This window comes from Oncorhynchus clarkii, chromosome 12, assembly GCF_045791955.1.
Source record: "Oncorhynchus clarkii lewisi isolate Uvic-CL-2024 chromosome 12, UVic_Ocla_1.0, whole genome shotgun sequence".
NCBI lineage: Eukaryota > Metazoa > Chordata > Actinopteri > Salmoniformes > Salmonidae > Oncorhynchus > Oncorhynchus clarkii.
In genome coordinates, this window is record NC_092158.1 from 87,384,208 (window position 1) to 87,399,811 (window position 15,604).

The following is a 15,604-nucleotide window of genomic DNA, read 5'->3' on the forward strand; positions in this document are numbered from 1 at the left end:
TTATGATTCCGGCCCTTGTCTCTGTGATAAAACCATTGCTATCAGTGTTTAATGATAGTGTTATTAGATATGGTTTTGAATTGTTTAATCAAATATTCTCAATTGCTAATACTTTATGGCCTGCAGGTCACTTGGTTTGGGAAACCTTTTGGCCCTAATCACGATTTATCATCAATCGGGCTACAAGCTCCAAGCCCTAGACCCAATTCCCCTCTGTAAGAGGCAGGTGCAGTCTACACCCAGTACAATCACTTGGACCTTGGCACTAATCCTTAAGCAGTTGGCTGGGCTCCAGTGGTCACTCAGACCAGCCACAGGAGGCAGGCACAAACCCAGCCTGTACACTGACCCCACCACCCTTAATTATTAATTACACTGCTCTGATCATGTCTAGAAACGCCCGCTGCGTTGTCTAATTGCCTGCTGGGTTGACAAGGTCAGTTCTGAGACTGAAAAGCCGAAATCACACCAATAAAAAGGCGCGACTAAGCCAAACTAGGCTAATGGGGCTGGCCTCGTTACACATTCACTAGAAGTTATATTCACTATAGTTGCTGAGCCAGCACAGTGGGGTTTAGGTCGGCCCTAAAGTGTGATCCAGGGAAGGGCGAGAGGCTAGTGAAGCATCCTTATTAGGACCATAATCAGACCAAACTCCCTCAGTTATCTAGCTCCCATCTTGCTGCTGGATGGTAGACAGGGAATACCTAGCCAGTTGCTTAACCACTAGGCTACCTGCCGTCCCAAAAAGAGAGAGCAAGTGAAAGAGACAAAGATGGAGTGAGAGTCAGCTACCGTTGATGAATGAAAATCTCTGGGTTTTATACAGAGCCAGTGGGGCTCATCCTCGAAGTAGATTCTAATGAGCCGGGGTCTGTATTCACAAAGCATCTCAGAGTAGAAATGCTGTTGTCGGGATCAGTTCCAACCTCTTATTTATTAAGACTTAAAAGGCCAAACTGACCCTAAATCAGCACTCCTAACACAAGAGGCAAACAAATCCACAGACATCATTCAAGCTCTCTTTTTATTGATCAAGATGAACAGGTTTAAAAATCAGAACAAAAAAAGATCAATTCAAATCTCACTATATTTTACAGTAAGGGCTAGAGAGATCAGTCAGTGGGTGTGAGATCTGGTGGGTGGGAAGGAGAGAGGAGAGAAAGAGATGCTCCTGACTAACATTGTACAAACACTTCCCAAACTGATTTCCCAAAAAAAGTCAAACCGTGAAAGAGTGGAAACCTGACATTACAAACCAAAACAAGCACGGTTTTTATTTGTCCTAAACTGCATGAGCAACAGAACATAGATAAAAGCCTTAATGTACCATTCTACCTCAGCAGCTACTAGACAAGGTCCTTTATATCAGAAACGATGAAGGAAAGAAATACAACAGAAAACTGAATGAAGAATGTCTGGTCCTGCGCTAAAAATGTGATCTTCCAAAAAAAACAACAGGAGGACAATAGAGGGCACCTTTACACACGTGTCTTTTGTTGTGATTTAGATGTCACAGTTGTTTTAATAAGCCACTACATCTGTGGTTCACCTTGTTTTAAGCAGCGCAGAGACAGGTTCAGGGTGGAGCGACAGGTGGTCTTCAGATCTTCCTCCTCCAGATTTCCCAGCGTCCCCTGGGGTGCACAAACGGTCAAAGAGGTGACACATTAGCAAAGATCCTGGTAACACAGCTTGTAGCAGCCACAAGCTGTTATCATCAACTATACATACAGAAATCCCCCTATAGACATGTCACAGAGGAATGGTAACTAATCTAACGAACTGGAAAATAAACTAAAACTAACACTAGCAAACATTGGGGAAAACTAAATTGCATTTTTGGAGCAGGGAACATCCTGGAATTTTGTGGACGTTTCTCCAACAGCCCTTTAATGTTAGTGGACATTAGCTGACGATGGCCGCCCTGCTCTTCACACTCAGTTTGGGACACAGTATAAGGCAATAGAACTCAACTTTAAAAGCTTTAACCATCCTATTTTGAGATTATGGAACCTGCTTGATATCCCCTTTACCATAAAATGAACTGTAGACAAACCTAAACTGAGGAATGTTAGTTGGATGATAGATATAACAATCAATATCAAACATGGGCCAAAATTAAGTGTTTTCAATTAACAGCATGTAAATAATAGAAATTGGTACACTTTCAAAGTCAATGAAGTCCTGAAAGGCAGGTCCACTAATAAGTACCACATCTAATTAAACTAGACAGCTGGAGGATATCAAACAAGTTCACCTGTACCTCTTATCATCATCATCATCACTTCCTGATAATAAATACTTCAAAACAACCTTTAAAAGATGAAAAAAACACCAAAAAAAGCAAAGGAGAAACCAAAAAACAATACACATCAAGCTTTAGTCATGATAAAGAGCAGTAAGCTCACAGGCAACAGCATTCAGTAGAAATGGATGTGGGTAGAGAAAGGAGTACCTGGGTGAGTACCTGAATAGTTTGACAGTTTGATCCTTGAGGGTTTATTAATTTGCCTTTTTCTTTCATGAGGTCGCTCACTCACTCAACACCAACGCTGTGTGAGGTATGGAAGTCAGCTGCAATCATTCATTAACCCCTACCCTTCCATCATCAGCCCAATGCTAACCAACACACTGTGTTACAATACATATCAGAGAACAGAGAGCTGTATATAGAACACAATATCCATGGCAGTGGGAGAAAAAATGGTTTTAGACTGTGCATTCAGTAGGTCAAAGAAATAGTATGGATCCTTCCATATATAGCTTCACTTTACTTAAAGTATCTGTAAAATGCAGTGTGTCTATGTGTGGATACATGTCCACATTTCTAGACAAACAGTCACTTTAATTTAATTTAATTTAATTCCATAGGCTATGAAAATCGACATATTAAAAGACATGGTTACTGCCACCATCACTGAAGAGAAAAAAAATATACAAGAGGCAATACAGGCAGAAAGAAATGCTTGGATTTAAATTTAGAAGAGATTTTTGTCCAATAGACCAAATATAGAGATATATAATATGTATGCATGTATATAACCGATACAAAACGAGGGGTACCTCCAGGTATGTTTTTCAGGACTACACTGGTCTTTCCCTCTGGGCTTTGTGACCTCTGTTTCTACCTTCTTCTCTCATCATCGGTCTAGCTCCATCTTCAGTGCATACTTACGATGCACTATATCCAAAACAACAGGATAAAGATACAACATACAAATCAAAGGCAATAGAACTGAAAGTAAACAGGGGGAGAGGAGAACAGGAGGGGGAGGTTTGAGAGGGAAGATGGGGGAGGGGTGTGTGTTTTGAGAGCCAGGATGACGGGGGAGGGCGCACTTACCTGAGCCTGATCTGAGGTCCTATCAGATCAGTTTTAATTGGACTGAGTGTCACCTTCAGAATGGAGTTCGTCTTGAGCAGCCCCGTTGACCCTGGCCAGAAGGGCCAGGCCCAGAGTGGAGGCAGGAGCCTCAGTCTCCACGGGCCCAGGCTTGGCCACGTCAGAGGAAGGCTTGTCATCCTCTAACACCTCGTCCTTCTTGGAGCTGCTTCTCCTCTCCTCCGGCTCCTTACGCTCTGGGAGGGATGGAGGTATGAAACAGTCATGACAAAGACTTCTAGAGTAGGACACACTTCAGATCACACTGAATTCAGTAGGGACCATTATGGTCCAAATGTTGTTGCATCACCAGCTCAATCACAAGTGTGGAGTCACTAAACCAAACGTGGGTAAAAGGTCTAGTCAGGGATTTTTCTGCCGTTTAAATCTTTGGGCGGGCCGCCTAAGTGTTTTTCAGGCCACCTAAGTCCAATCTGTAAATTTTAGGGATGGAAACCGCTTCGGTGTAAACTTAAACGACAAACCAAATAGAGTATTTAGAATAAATAATAGGGAAAGAAATGGTAGTCTTTGAGATCTAACAATCACCAAAAGAAAAGCTAGACAGTCGAGGAGAATTTAAAAAATATGAATTTAGCAGTATTGATTTTATGTTTGAGTAAAAGAGCACCGCATTAGCAATGGCAAAATGAATAGAATTGCAAGAAATTAGCTTTAAAACAAACATTTTCTCGCAGCTCAATGGGGAAATTTGTATAACTAAGAAATTCACTTAAATTCAAACATTTCTCTACACCGCCTCTAAAATATTCTCTAAAATTCAGCCACGCCGACGGATGGACCGCACGCATTGCCACGTCCACCACCTAAGCCCCTTTTAGATTCAGAAAAAAAACCTGCTATTGCTGCAAGAAACCTGCAAGATCTGAGTTGTGATTATTCTAAATGTGTTTGACAACTTTTGTCCCATGTCTCACCTTTGTCTCTGGACGTCCTGTCCTTGTCCCGGCTGCGGCTCCGGTGGCGGTGAGACTTGCGCTCCGAGCTGCGGGACCTCTTCCTCTCACGGCTGCGGGAGCGCCGTTTCCTGTCCGAACGCTCCCGGCTGCGCCGCCTCTCCCGGTCCCTGTCCCGGCTTCTGTGGAAAAACACAGGACACAGGAACATGTTAATCCACGACACACTCAAGAGCAGAGCAGTGGAACGTTCAACGAGTGAGAGTTTTTCACAAACACATGAACTGTGATACCTGATTAACATTATAGGGCCAGGCAGAACTGTACTGGGCTGGTTAACCCCCTAAGGTCGATGTCCGCACCCCACGGAAAACTAATTAGCATAATAATAATAATAATATCTCCATAAAAATATTTCAGATTAAGGTAGAGATATGTTGTTTTTGCAATGGATGTGTCTCAATCCACTGCATCCACCTATGTTAACACTTCTGCATCTGCAGTGATGCGGTGTTTGTCAGACCATGAGACATCCCGAAAAATCACTCTTCTCGCAAAATCGTCTGTAGCGTCCGAACTACTATGACCCCTCTATGGAAAGATGAGACTGGCATGAACACGATGGTGTTCTCCGTTTTGCTCTACGATCCCCACAAGCGTCTTGGGACTCGTCAGAAGTCATTACAGCCAAACTGCCAACTTCTGTCTGTAGCATCCAAACAGTTTGGGGTACACACTAATATGTAAAAGGTGAGCCTCAAGAACATGTCTGTTGTTCTGCTCTAAGGCCTCAAGACTGGTCTGAAGGACCACCGGTACCAGTTGAAAACATTTATGGAAGTATATATGGACTGTTAATTGGAAAAAATAAGGGGTTAAATACATGTTTAAAAATAAAATAATAATCTCTCAATGTAGGACAGACACTTCAGTACAAACTACCTTCAGATGTCTTTTTGGGACCATTTGTTTTTCCATGTAGTGAATCTGTTATTCAATGCGTTTGTATAGGCTAATAGGAGTAAGGCCAAAAAATGTTTTCATCAAATATGTTTAACATTTATTTTAAGAAAGTGTGATACAAGGAGTCTTAAAATACCAAATCAAATAGCAAAATAATATTTGGTATGACCTTAACACAATTCCTTATAGCTTAGTAGACCCCCTCCCCCAGCTTAGACTCTTATGGGTTAAGCATCCACCGTAGTTGCTGGGACCGTGCTGGAAAATACCATTTGAAAGGAAAATGAACGAGCCAGCACAGTACAGTTGGGGGTCGACCTATAGTGTGAATCAGCCATAAGACTAGTCTACGTGCCATACAGTACAGTACCTGCTACGTTTGCGCTCCCTCTCCTTGCTCCTGGACCGCCGGCGTTCCCGGGAACGACTCCTCTTACGGTCCGACGCCCGGCTGGAGTGGCGGCTATTCGAGTGGCTCCTCCTTCCTCTCTTCTCCCTCTCTCGCTCCCTCTCTCTCTCCCGCTCCTTCACTCGCTCCCTCTCTTTCTCCTTCTCCTTCTCGCGCTCTTTCTCCTTCTCCTTCTCTTTCTCCTCCTCTTCCAACTTGCGCTTAGTCTCCCTCTCCTCCCTCTCACGCTCCCAGTCCTTGCTTTCTAGCTCTCCCTTGTCTTCTCCGGCGGGGTCTTCGGATCGCCGATTCAACTTCTCCTTAACAGAAAATCATTCATTCATCATTCATGATGAACAATTAAATTATATGACCGAATGTTTTTCTGCATCAGCAATATCAACATACTGGTCTTTCAAAACAGCAACAGTCAAAATGATTAAATTATACTTCCTTTTCATGGGTATTAAAGCATACAGTACAACAAATGGCATATATGGAATCTTGACAAACAAACATTGACTTGGGAGTGAACAATCCTTCAAACCTTACCTTGAGCTCCTCCACAGTGGATTTGATCTTGGCGTAGCCCATGTGCTGCTTGCCCATCAGGTGGTCATCCACCCGGGACTGGGCGTCTCCCACAATGAGGAACGCCCCGCACACCTCACACACCTCCATCTGTTTCTCCTGGGCCGCAAAGGTCTCAATCGTCTGGAATCAATCAGGATAACTTTTAGTTTTACAAGTACAGTACTTTCAACCAAAAATGCATTCCTCCCCGGGTGTTCACAGTATTGAATTCATACTAAAGGCTTACTAAATAGATAACTGAGTTGATCTCAATGCTGATGGAGTGAGAAAGAACCGGGAGTAACTCACCGAGGGGGTGGAGCTGAGCAGCTCTCGCTCATCCTTTAGCTGTTCCACCAGTTTCATCATCCCCTGGGCCTCCTCCACTCTGCCCTCAGAGCCCAACTCCTCGATCTGAACACAGTACATACAAACGGCAACTTTGTTGACATAGAAAACAACTTACTCACTCCAGAGTATGTGTCCTGCATGAATGTAGGCCTTCACATGATGGATGCATGTACACTACATTTCAAAAGTTTGTGGTCACTTAGAAATGTCCTTGTTTTTGAAAGAAAAAATAAAAGCAAACAATGTCTACACTGTATTTCTGACCAATTTGATGTAATTTTATTGGACCAAGAACTAGGACATTTCTAGGTGACCCCAAACTTTTGAACGGTAGTGTAGGGTCCATGTACAGTTGAAGTCAGAAGTTTACATACACCTTAGCCAAATACATTTAAAATCAGTTTCACAATTCCTGACATTTAATTATAGTAAAAGTTATTTCTTAGGTCAGTTAGGATCACCACTATATACCACTATAAACAGTTCTATTTCCGTTTCATCAGACCAGAGAACAATTCTCCAAAAAGTATGATTCTTGTCCCCATGTACAGTTGCAAACCCTACTCTGGCTTTTTTATTGCGGTTTTGGAGCAGTGGCTTCTTCCTTGCTGAGCAGCCTTTCAGGTTATGTCGATATAGGACTCGTTTTACTGTGGATATAAATACTTTTGTACCCGTTTCCTCCAGCATCTTCACAGGGTTTATTGCTGTTGTTCTGGGATTGATTTGCACTTCTCGCACCAAAGTACGTTCATCTCTAGGAGACAGAACGTGTCCCCTTCCTAAGCGGTATGACGGCTGCGTGGTCCCATGGTGTTTATACTTGCATACTATTGTTTGTACAGATGAACATGGTACCTTTAGGCGTTTGGAAATTGCTCCCAATAATGAACCAGACTTGTGGAGGTCTACATTTTTTCTGAGGTCTTGGCTGATTTATTTTGATTTTCCCATGATGCCAAGCAAAGAGGCACTGAGTTTGAAGGTATGCCTTGAAATACATACACAGGTACACCTCCAATTGACTCAAATGATGTCAATTAGCCTATCAGAAGCTTCTAAAGCCCTGACATCATTTTCTGGAATTTTCCAAGCTGTTTAAAGGCACAGTCAACTTAGTGTATGTAAACTTCTGTAAACCCACTGGAATTGTGATAGTGAATTATAAGTGAAATAATCTGTCTGTAAACAATTGTTGGAAATATTACTTGTGTCATGCACAAAGTAGATGTCCTAACTGACTTGCCAAAACTATGCTCTGTCAGGTTGGAGGGAGAGCTTCACTGCACAGCTATTTTCAGGTCTCTCCAGAAACTGTTAACTTCTCTGGGGTAGGGGGCAGTATTTTCACATCCGGATGAAAAGTGTGCCCAGAGTAAACTGCCTGCTACTCAGGCCCAGATGCTAGGATATGCATATTATTAGTAGATTTGGATAGAACACTCTGAAGTGTCTAAAACTGTTTGAATGATGTATGTGAGTATAACATTACTCATATGGCAGGCAAAAACCCGAGAAAAAAATCCAACCAGCAAGCAGGAAATCCGAGGTCTGTAGGTTTTCAAGTTTTTGCCTATCCAATATACAGGGTCTGTGGGGTCATATTGCACTTCCTAAAGCTTCCACTAGATGTCAACAGTCTTTACAACCTTGTTTCAGGCTTCTACTGTGAGGTGGGAGAGAATGAGAGCTGATTGAGTCATGGGTCTGCCAGAAGGCCATGTGCTCAGTCAGGCGTGTGCCCGTGAGAGTTAGCTCCGTTCCCTTTCATTTCTAAAGACAAAGGAATTCTCCGATTGAAACATTATTGAAGGTTTAAGATAAAAACATCCTAAAGATTGATTATATACATCGTTTGACATGTTCTAAGAAACTGTAATATAACTTTTTTGACATTGTCTGGACCTAGTGCCTGCGCATTTGGATTACTGTACTAAATGCAAACAAAAAGGAGGTATTTGGACATTTATCGAACAAAACAAACATTTGTGGAACTGAGATTCCTGGGAGTGCATTCTGATGAAGATCAAAGGTAAGTGAATATTTATAATGCTATTTCTGACTTTTGTTGACTCCATAACATGTATCTGTATTGCTTGTTTTGGTCTCTGAGCACTGTAATCAGATTATTCCATGGTGTGCTTTTTCCGTAAAGCTTTTTTGAAATCGGACACTGTGGTGGGATTAACAACAAGTTTATCTTTAAAATGGTGTATAATACATGTATGTTTGAGGAATTTTAATTGTGATATTTCTGTTGTTTGAATTTGGCGCCCTGCACTTTCACTGGATGTTGGTCAGGTGGGACGTTAGCGTCCCACGAACCCTAGAGAGGTAAACAAGACATTTGTGGAGTGGTTGAAAAACAAGTTTTAATGACTGCAACCTAAGTGTAAACTTCCGACTTCAACTGTAATTGTGCTCAATGGAGGAATGTAATGTTTTAGTAAACCCAGGCAGCTCACCTGCATGACTAGGTCCTCGATCTTCTCTGTCAGGACTGTAGCTTTCTCCTCGTTCTTCCCCACAGGACCACCAGGCCCCTGCTGGAGAAAGGTCCAGTCAGCATAATCTAACAACATTGATGAACATGACAAACCGAATACAAGGGTTGGCCTAGGTTTCCATGTTGAGTTCTGTGTTCTCTATAGTGGCGAACCTATGGGCATTGACTGAGTATATCTATATATATTCTTACTCCTGCGGCCTGCTGGGCCTGCGACAGGGCTAGACGGGCGTGGCCCCTGCGGATCCTCCTCTCCACCTCGGCCAGGAGAGACTGCAGGTAGCGCAGGAAGTCCCTCTCATAGCCCTCCTTCATGAACCGGGAGCTCTTCTCATACCTGGTGCACATAGGGATGAAAAGGGTTATACACCTGTAATTCCATGTTATACGCTATAGACATGTGATACTAGTTTAAGGACAGCCCTTAGTCATGGTATATTGTCCATATACCACACCCCCCAGGTTTTATTGCTTAAATATACCACAGGTATAATACAAAATTACTTGTTTACCTTTCTAATTACATTGGCAACCAGTTTATAATAGCAATAAGGCCTGAAGGGGTGTGGTATATGGCCAATATACCATGGCTACGGGCTGTATCCAGGAACTCTGCGTTGTGTCGTCCCTAAGAACAGATGTAAGACGTGGTATATTCGCAATATGCCACACCCCCCTTGGGCCTTATTGCTATTATAAACTGGTTATGAATGTTATATTGGCCATATACCACACCCCTCGGGCCTTATTACTTAATTATAACACAAACAACAAAAAGTGATGGGGAAAAAAAGGTCAAACTTACATTTTCCTAAGGTTTTCATCGTGGATTTTTTCACAGGGACCCAAGTCAGACCGGGTGTTTGTGAATAATTCTGCAGGGCAGAATCCACAGAGATAGTACTTACAGGTCTGCAAGGGAAGGGAGAAAAGATAAGCCACGTCATTAGTGAGCCAACAGTTGCATGATTTTGGGAAATAAGAAGCCACAAAACCCAAAACCTCTTCAATGCCGGGCCTGCCAAAAATGTTGCTTGCAAACTGGTTGGGAAATGCAACATGGATCTTCTATCAAACATGCATCTTCAAACATTGATTAGCCTAATCTCACTGATGAACCAAATTAGTAGCTAGTGACTTTTGCTTTGGTAACAATGCCAATTCTAATATATTTTAGAGGTAACCATTTGGCCCATCATACACACAGTGCGTTAGGAAAGTACTCAGACCCCTTCACTTTTTGTAACGTTACAGCCTTATTCTAGAATTGATTAAGTGAACAGAAAATCCCCTCAATCTACACACAATACCACAATGACAAAGCAAAAACAGGTTTAGAAAATGTTGCATAAAAATACACACAAAAAAAATTTGAAACACCTTATTTAAATAAGCATTCAGGCCCTTCGCTATGAGACTCAAAATTGCGCTCAGTTGCATCATGTTTCCATTGATCATCCTTGAGATGTTTCTACAATGTGATTGGAGTCCACCTGTGGTAAATTAAATTAATTTGACATGATTTGGATACGCACACAGCTGTCTATATAAGGTCCCACAGTTGACAGTGCATTTCAGAGCAAAAACCAAACAAGGAATTGTCGATTGTGTTGAAGCACAGATCTGGGGAAGTGTACCAAAGAATGTCTGCAGAATTGAAGGTCCCCAAGAACAGTGGCCTCCATTATTAAATGGATGAAGTTCGGAACCACCAAGACTCTTCCTAGAGCTGGCCGCCCGGCCAAACTGAGCAGTCGGGGAGAAGGGCCTTGGTCAGGGAGGTGTCCAAGAACCCCATGGTCACCGACAGAGCTCCAGAGTTCCTTCCAGGACAACCATCTCTACAGCACTCCACCAATCAGGCCTTTATGATAGAGTGGCCAGACGAAAGCCACTAAACATTAAAAGACGCATGACAATCCGTCTGGAGTTCGCCAAAAGGTACCTAAAGGACTCAGACTACTGATGTAACGATATGACATTTTTGACCGATACCAATATCCGATATTTTCCTTGCCAAATAAAACGATACCGATAAGATATTTAAAATTTTAGTAGGCTTTTAAGCATTCTAGTTCAGTTAAATAGTTAAGACACACACGGACGCAGCGGTCTAAGGCACTGCATCTCAGTGCAAGAGTCGTAACTACAGTCCATGGTATGAATCCAGGCTCTACCAGATCCGGCCGTGATTGGGAGTCCCATAGGGCAGCGCACAATTGGCCCAGAGGCGTCCGAGTTTGGCCGTCATCGTAAATAAGAATTTGTTCTTAACTAACTTACCTAGTTCAATAAAAAGGTTACACACACTAACCAGAATTTAAAAAGTAAACATCAGTATCTGGTGTGGCCATCAGCTGCATTAAGTACTGCAGTGCATCTCCTCCTCATGGACTGCACCAGATTTGCCAGTTCTTGCTGTGAGATGTTACTCCGCCCTTACACCAAGTTCCCGGACATTTCTGGGGGGGGTGGCCCTAGCCCTCACCATCCGATCCAACAGGTCCCAGACGTGCTCAATGGGATTGAGATCCGGGTTCTTCACTGGCCATGGCAGAACACTGACTTTGCTGTCTTGCTGGAAATCATGCACAGAACGAGCAGTATGGCTGGTGGCATTGCATTGCTGGAGGGTCATGTCAGGATGAGCCTGCAGGAAGGGTACCACATGAGGGAGGAGGATGTCTTCCCTGTAATGCACAGCGTTGAGATTGCCTGCAATGACAACAAGCTCAGTCCGATGATGCTGTGACACACCGCCCCAGACCACGACGGACCCTCCACCTCCAAATCGATCCAGATCCAGAGTACAGGCCATCACCCCTGGTGAGACAAAACCACAACTCGTCAGTGAAGAGCACTTTTTGCCAAACCTGTCTGGTGCAGCGACGGTGGGTTTTTGCCCATAGGCGACATTGTTGCCGGTGATGTCTGGTGAGGACCTGTCTTACAACAGGCCAACAAACCCTCAGTCCAGCCTCTCTCAGCCTACTGCGGACAGTCAGAACTGTTGGAGGGATTGTGCGTTCCTGGTGTAACTCGGGCAGTTGTGGTTGCCATCCTGTACTTGTCCCGCAGGTGTGAAGTTCGGATGTACCGATCCTGTGCAGGTGTTGTTACACGTGGTCTGCCACTGCAAGGACGATCAGCTGTCCGTCCTGTCGCTCTGTCTGAGGCGTCTCACAGTACAGACATTGCAATTCATTGCCCTGGCCACATCTGCAGTCCTCATGCCTCCTTGCAGCATGCCTAAGGCACGTTCACACAGATGAGCCGGGACCCTGGGCATCTTTCTTTGTGTTTTTCAGAGTCAGTAGAAAGGCCTCTTTAGTGTCCTAAGTTCTCATAACTGTGACCCAATTGTCTGTAAGCTGTTAGTGTCTTAACGACCGTTCCACAGGAGCATTTTCATGAATTATTTATGGTTCAATGAACAAGCATGGGAAACAGTGTTTAAAACCTTTACGGTGAAGATCTGTCAAGTTATTTGGATTTGTATGAATTATCTTTGAAAGATAGCAAAAACATAAACATCTCCTAAATTTATGTATGTCGTGAAGCTAACAGCAGTGATGCTATTACTGTGTAACTCCAGTAGGACAACATCTGAAAAATATCGCGCTTGGTAGTGTGTACCGGTGCTCGACCAGTCGGCGAAAGCCAACTACCCCACGACAGAGAACGGTTGATTGTCAAGAGCAATGAATTCCATTATCTTGGCTTTAATGGATTTTGCCTTTGAGTTGTCTCACTGAAAATGTCTTACTCTTTCAAATGACTGCTCAACTTGTTGACTGCTCGATCCACACAGCAGACATTGTGGGCTCGGTTAGGGATGCTGTGCTGCACAACATTTTACGTGGTGTCATTACATCATTACCTACATTATATAGATATGCACGACAGCTTTGACATTGGTGTGAAACTAGATATCGGGCCGATACCGATATTGGCATTTTTAGCTAATATTGGCTGATTCCGATATGTTCACCGATATATTGTGCATCCCTAACTCAGACCATGAGAAATAAGCTACTCTGGTCTGATGAAATCGTTGGCCTGAATGTCAAGCGTCACGTCTGGGGGAAAGCAGGCACCGCTCAACTCCAGAGCGCTCAGGACCTCAGACTGGGGCAAAGGATCACCTTCCAACAGGACAACGACCCTAAGCACAGAGCCAAGAAGACGCAGGAGTGGCTTCATGACAAGCCTCAATGTCCTTGAGTGGCCCAGCCAAAGCTCTCCATCCAACCTAACAGAGCTTGAGAGGATCTGCATTGAAGGGATTAACTCCCCAAATACAGGTTGTAACATCATACCCAAGAAGACTTGAGGCTGTAATCGCTGCCAAAAGGTGCTTCAACAAAGTACTGGGTAAAAGGCCACAATACTTATTTTATTTATTTATTTAACTAGGCAAGTCAGTTAAGAACAAATTCTTATTTTCAATGACGGCCTAGGAAAACGCTGGGCCAATTGTGCGCCGCCTTATGGGAATCCCAATCACAGCCGGATGTAATACAGCCTGGATTCAAACCAGGGACTGAGATGAGATGCAGTGCCTTAGACCGCTGCGCCACTCAGGAGCCCTGAAAACTTGTGTAAATGTTCGTTTTTTTAAATTATTAATACATTTGCAAAAAAAATAACATTTTTGTAATTATGGGGTATTGTGTGTAGATTGAGGGGACAACAATTTAATCAATTTTAGAATGCTGTTATGTAACAATGTGGAAAAAGTCAAGGGGTCTGAATACTTTCCGAATGCACTGCATGTTACATTACTTTTTAGATGTGTACATTGTTAGATATTACTCCACTGTTGGAGCTAGGAGGAACACAAGCATTTGGCTACACCCGCAATAACAGATACTAAATATGTGTATGCGACCAATAAAATGTGATTTGACTCAAGACTCATGCAACGACATAGGTTACTAAGCTAGCTAATGTCTAACTTTGAGCCAATACAAATGTCAATGTTGACTGAAATTCGCAGCTACCTAACGTTAGTGTCTCTCCATTACGGTTTCACATTCGGCTGATGTCTGCAAATAACGTTAAAAGTACCCACTTGTTTTTATTTAAGCAAACCAGCTAGCCCAGTTGTCAGTGGACCTGTAGCTAGCCGTCGTTAGCAAACTCGTATGTTGTCTTTGGCGAAGTTACTCATTAACTACTATATAACATTATCTAGCGAGCTATATATAGTACAGGGCCAGTGTTGCTCGTTAGTTTAAATGTTGAATGCGGATTCGTGGGTCAGGGGGTTGGGCCTGAGAGGAACATGCTGTCCTCAATTGTAGCTAACGCGTTAACTTACTACCTAGCTAGCTAACACCCGACCCTGGCGGTCGTTAGTTCATAGCTAGTTAGGATGCTGTTAGCTAGCGAGCATCATGTAATGTAGCCAGCTATTACGTTTAAGCAAACACATCAATATCAACGTCAGTTTGCTAGCTACCTACCTATAAAACGACTCACTGAAAACAAGAACCGGACGAAATTGTTTCCAGCGACCTGGCTAAAGCTAACAAAGTGGCTAACTTACGGTCTCGTGGTCCCAGCGTACGTTGCATCGTTTCTCGTCGGGGGCCAAGTTTCTGTCTCGACCCATCAACTCATCGAGTAACTGGGCTGCGGAAAGCATTTTGCGTCAAAACTGAAAGCAAAAAGCTATTGTATCTACTAAGTTAAACCATTTATTATTGCGCCAAAGAAACACAGATCCTAGTTATTTCAGATCAAAATGGCAGCCGTTCGCATTCAGCAACAGTCGCTACCCACTGTGCATCCGTGTGCGGAACCTGAACCCGCCGCTGAATGAGAAATTACGCCACCCTCTGCTAGGATGTCCTGTAACATCCACTCTTGTTCCCCCACTAGCCCTTGATCATCATGACTCCCACATACGAGTTATTGGGCGAAGGCGTATTCTGTATGGGGGTTTATTAAGAGCCCTGACGCTTGGTCTGAAAATTAACTACCATCGCTTGCAGTGAGGTTTTAGAAGCATAAGGATCTTATCTTTCATATCACCGATATATTATATATACTGAAATATGGCTGTGTGGGAACCTTAATATGGCTGTGTGGGAACCTTAACCCTAACCCTATAAAGGTGTGTATCAATTTAACTTTTTGTTCCCACACCGCCATATTTCCATGTTTCAGTGATTGTTTACAAGAGCAGATGGAAGACAGAGGCCGTGTTGGAGAGCATCAAAATGACTGCAGGCGTCTGCCGACTGACTGATCTACAAATCACCTCGCACATTGATATCAAAATATTTACCCCCTATACTAACCTTGGTAGAGCTTCATACTGGAAGCTAAATAGCTCGTTATTAAATAATGATATAGTTAAGTTTGAGGTTAAAGATCTGCTTTCACACTTTTGGGAAGGGCTTTTGAAGAAAAATCTTATTGCAAAATCTGGGAGCTCTTTCATTTGAGGTGTCCAAATCCCTTTGAAAATATGGTAGTAATCTTGCTAAGGCCACAAGAGCTGAGGAGGAAAA

General features: G+C 43.2%; 1 protein-coding gene across 4 annotated transcripts; it reads right to left on the reverse strand.

Annotated features, from left to right (window-relative positions):
- Positions 1-1,009: 1,009 nt before the first annotated feature.
- LOC139421579 (luc7-like protein 3) lies at positions 1,010-14,890 on the reverse strand. Of its 4 annotated transcripts, none has more exons than XM_071172621.1 (10): positions 14,635-14,890; positions 9,889-9,995; positions 9,276-9,420; positions 9,043-9,120; positions 6,536-6,640; positions 6,206-6,367; positions 5,636-5,970; positions 4,324-4,484; positions 3,347-3,582; positions 1,010-1,637 (listed from the first exon to the last, which is right to left on the reverse strand). In XM_071172621.1, the coding sequence occupies exons 1-9, from the start codon at positions 14,731-14,733 to the stop codon at positions 3,380-3,382; spliced, it is 1,395 nt and encodes a 464-aa protein (XP_071028722.1). In that variant the 5' UTR covers positions 14,734-14,890; the 3' UTR covers positions 1,010-1,637; positions 3,347-3,379. The 4 variants fall into 4 exon arrangements, with proteins under 4 accessions (XP_071028722.1, XP_071028721.1, XP_071028720.1 ...); XM_071172620.1 differs by having other exon boundaries at positions 5,636-5,973; XM_071172619.1 differs by having other exon boundaries at positions 9,043-9,123.
- Positions 14,891-15,604: the final 714 nt, after the last annotated feature.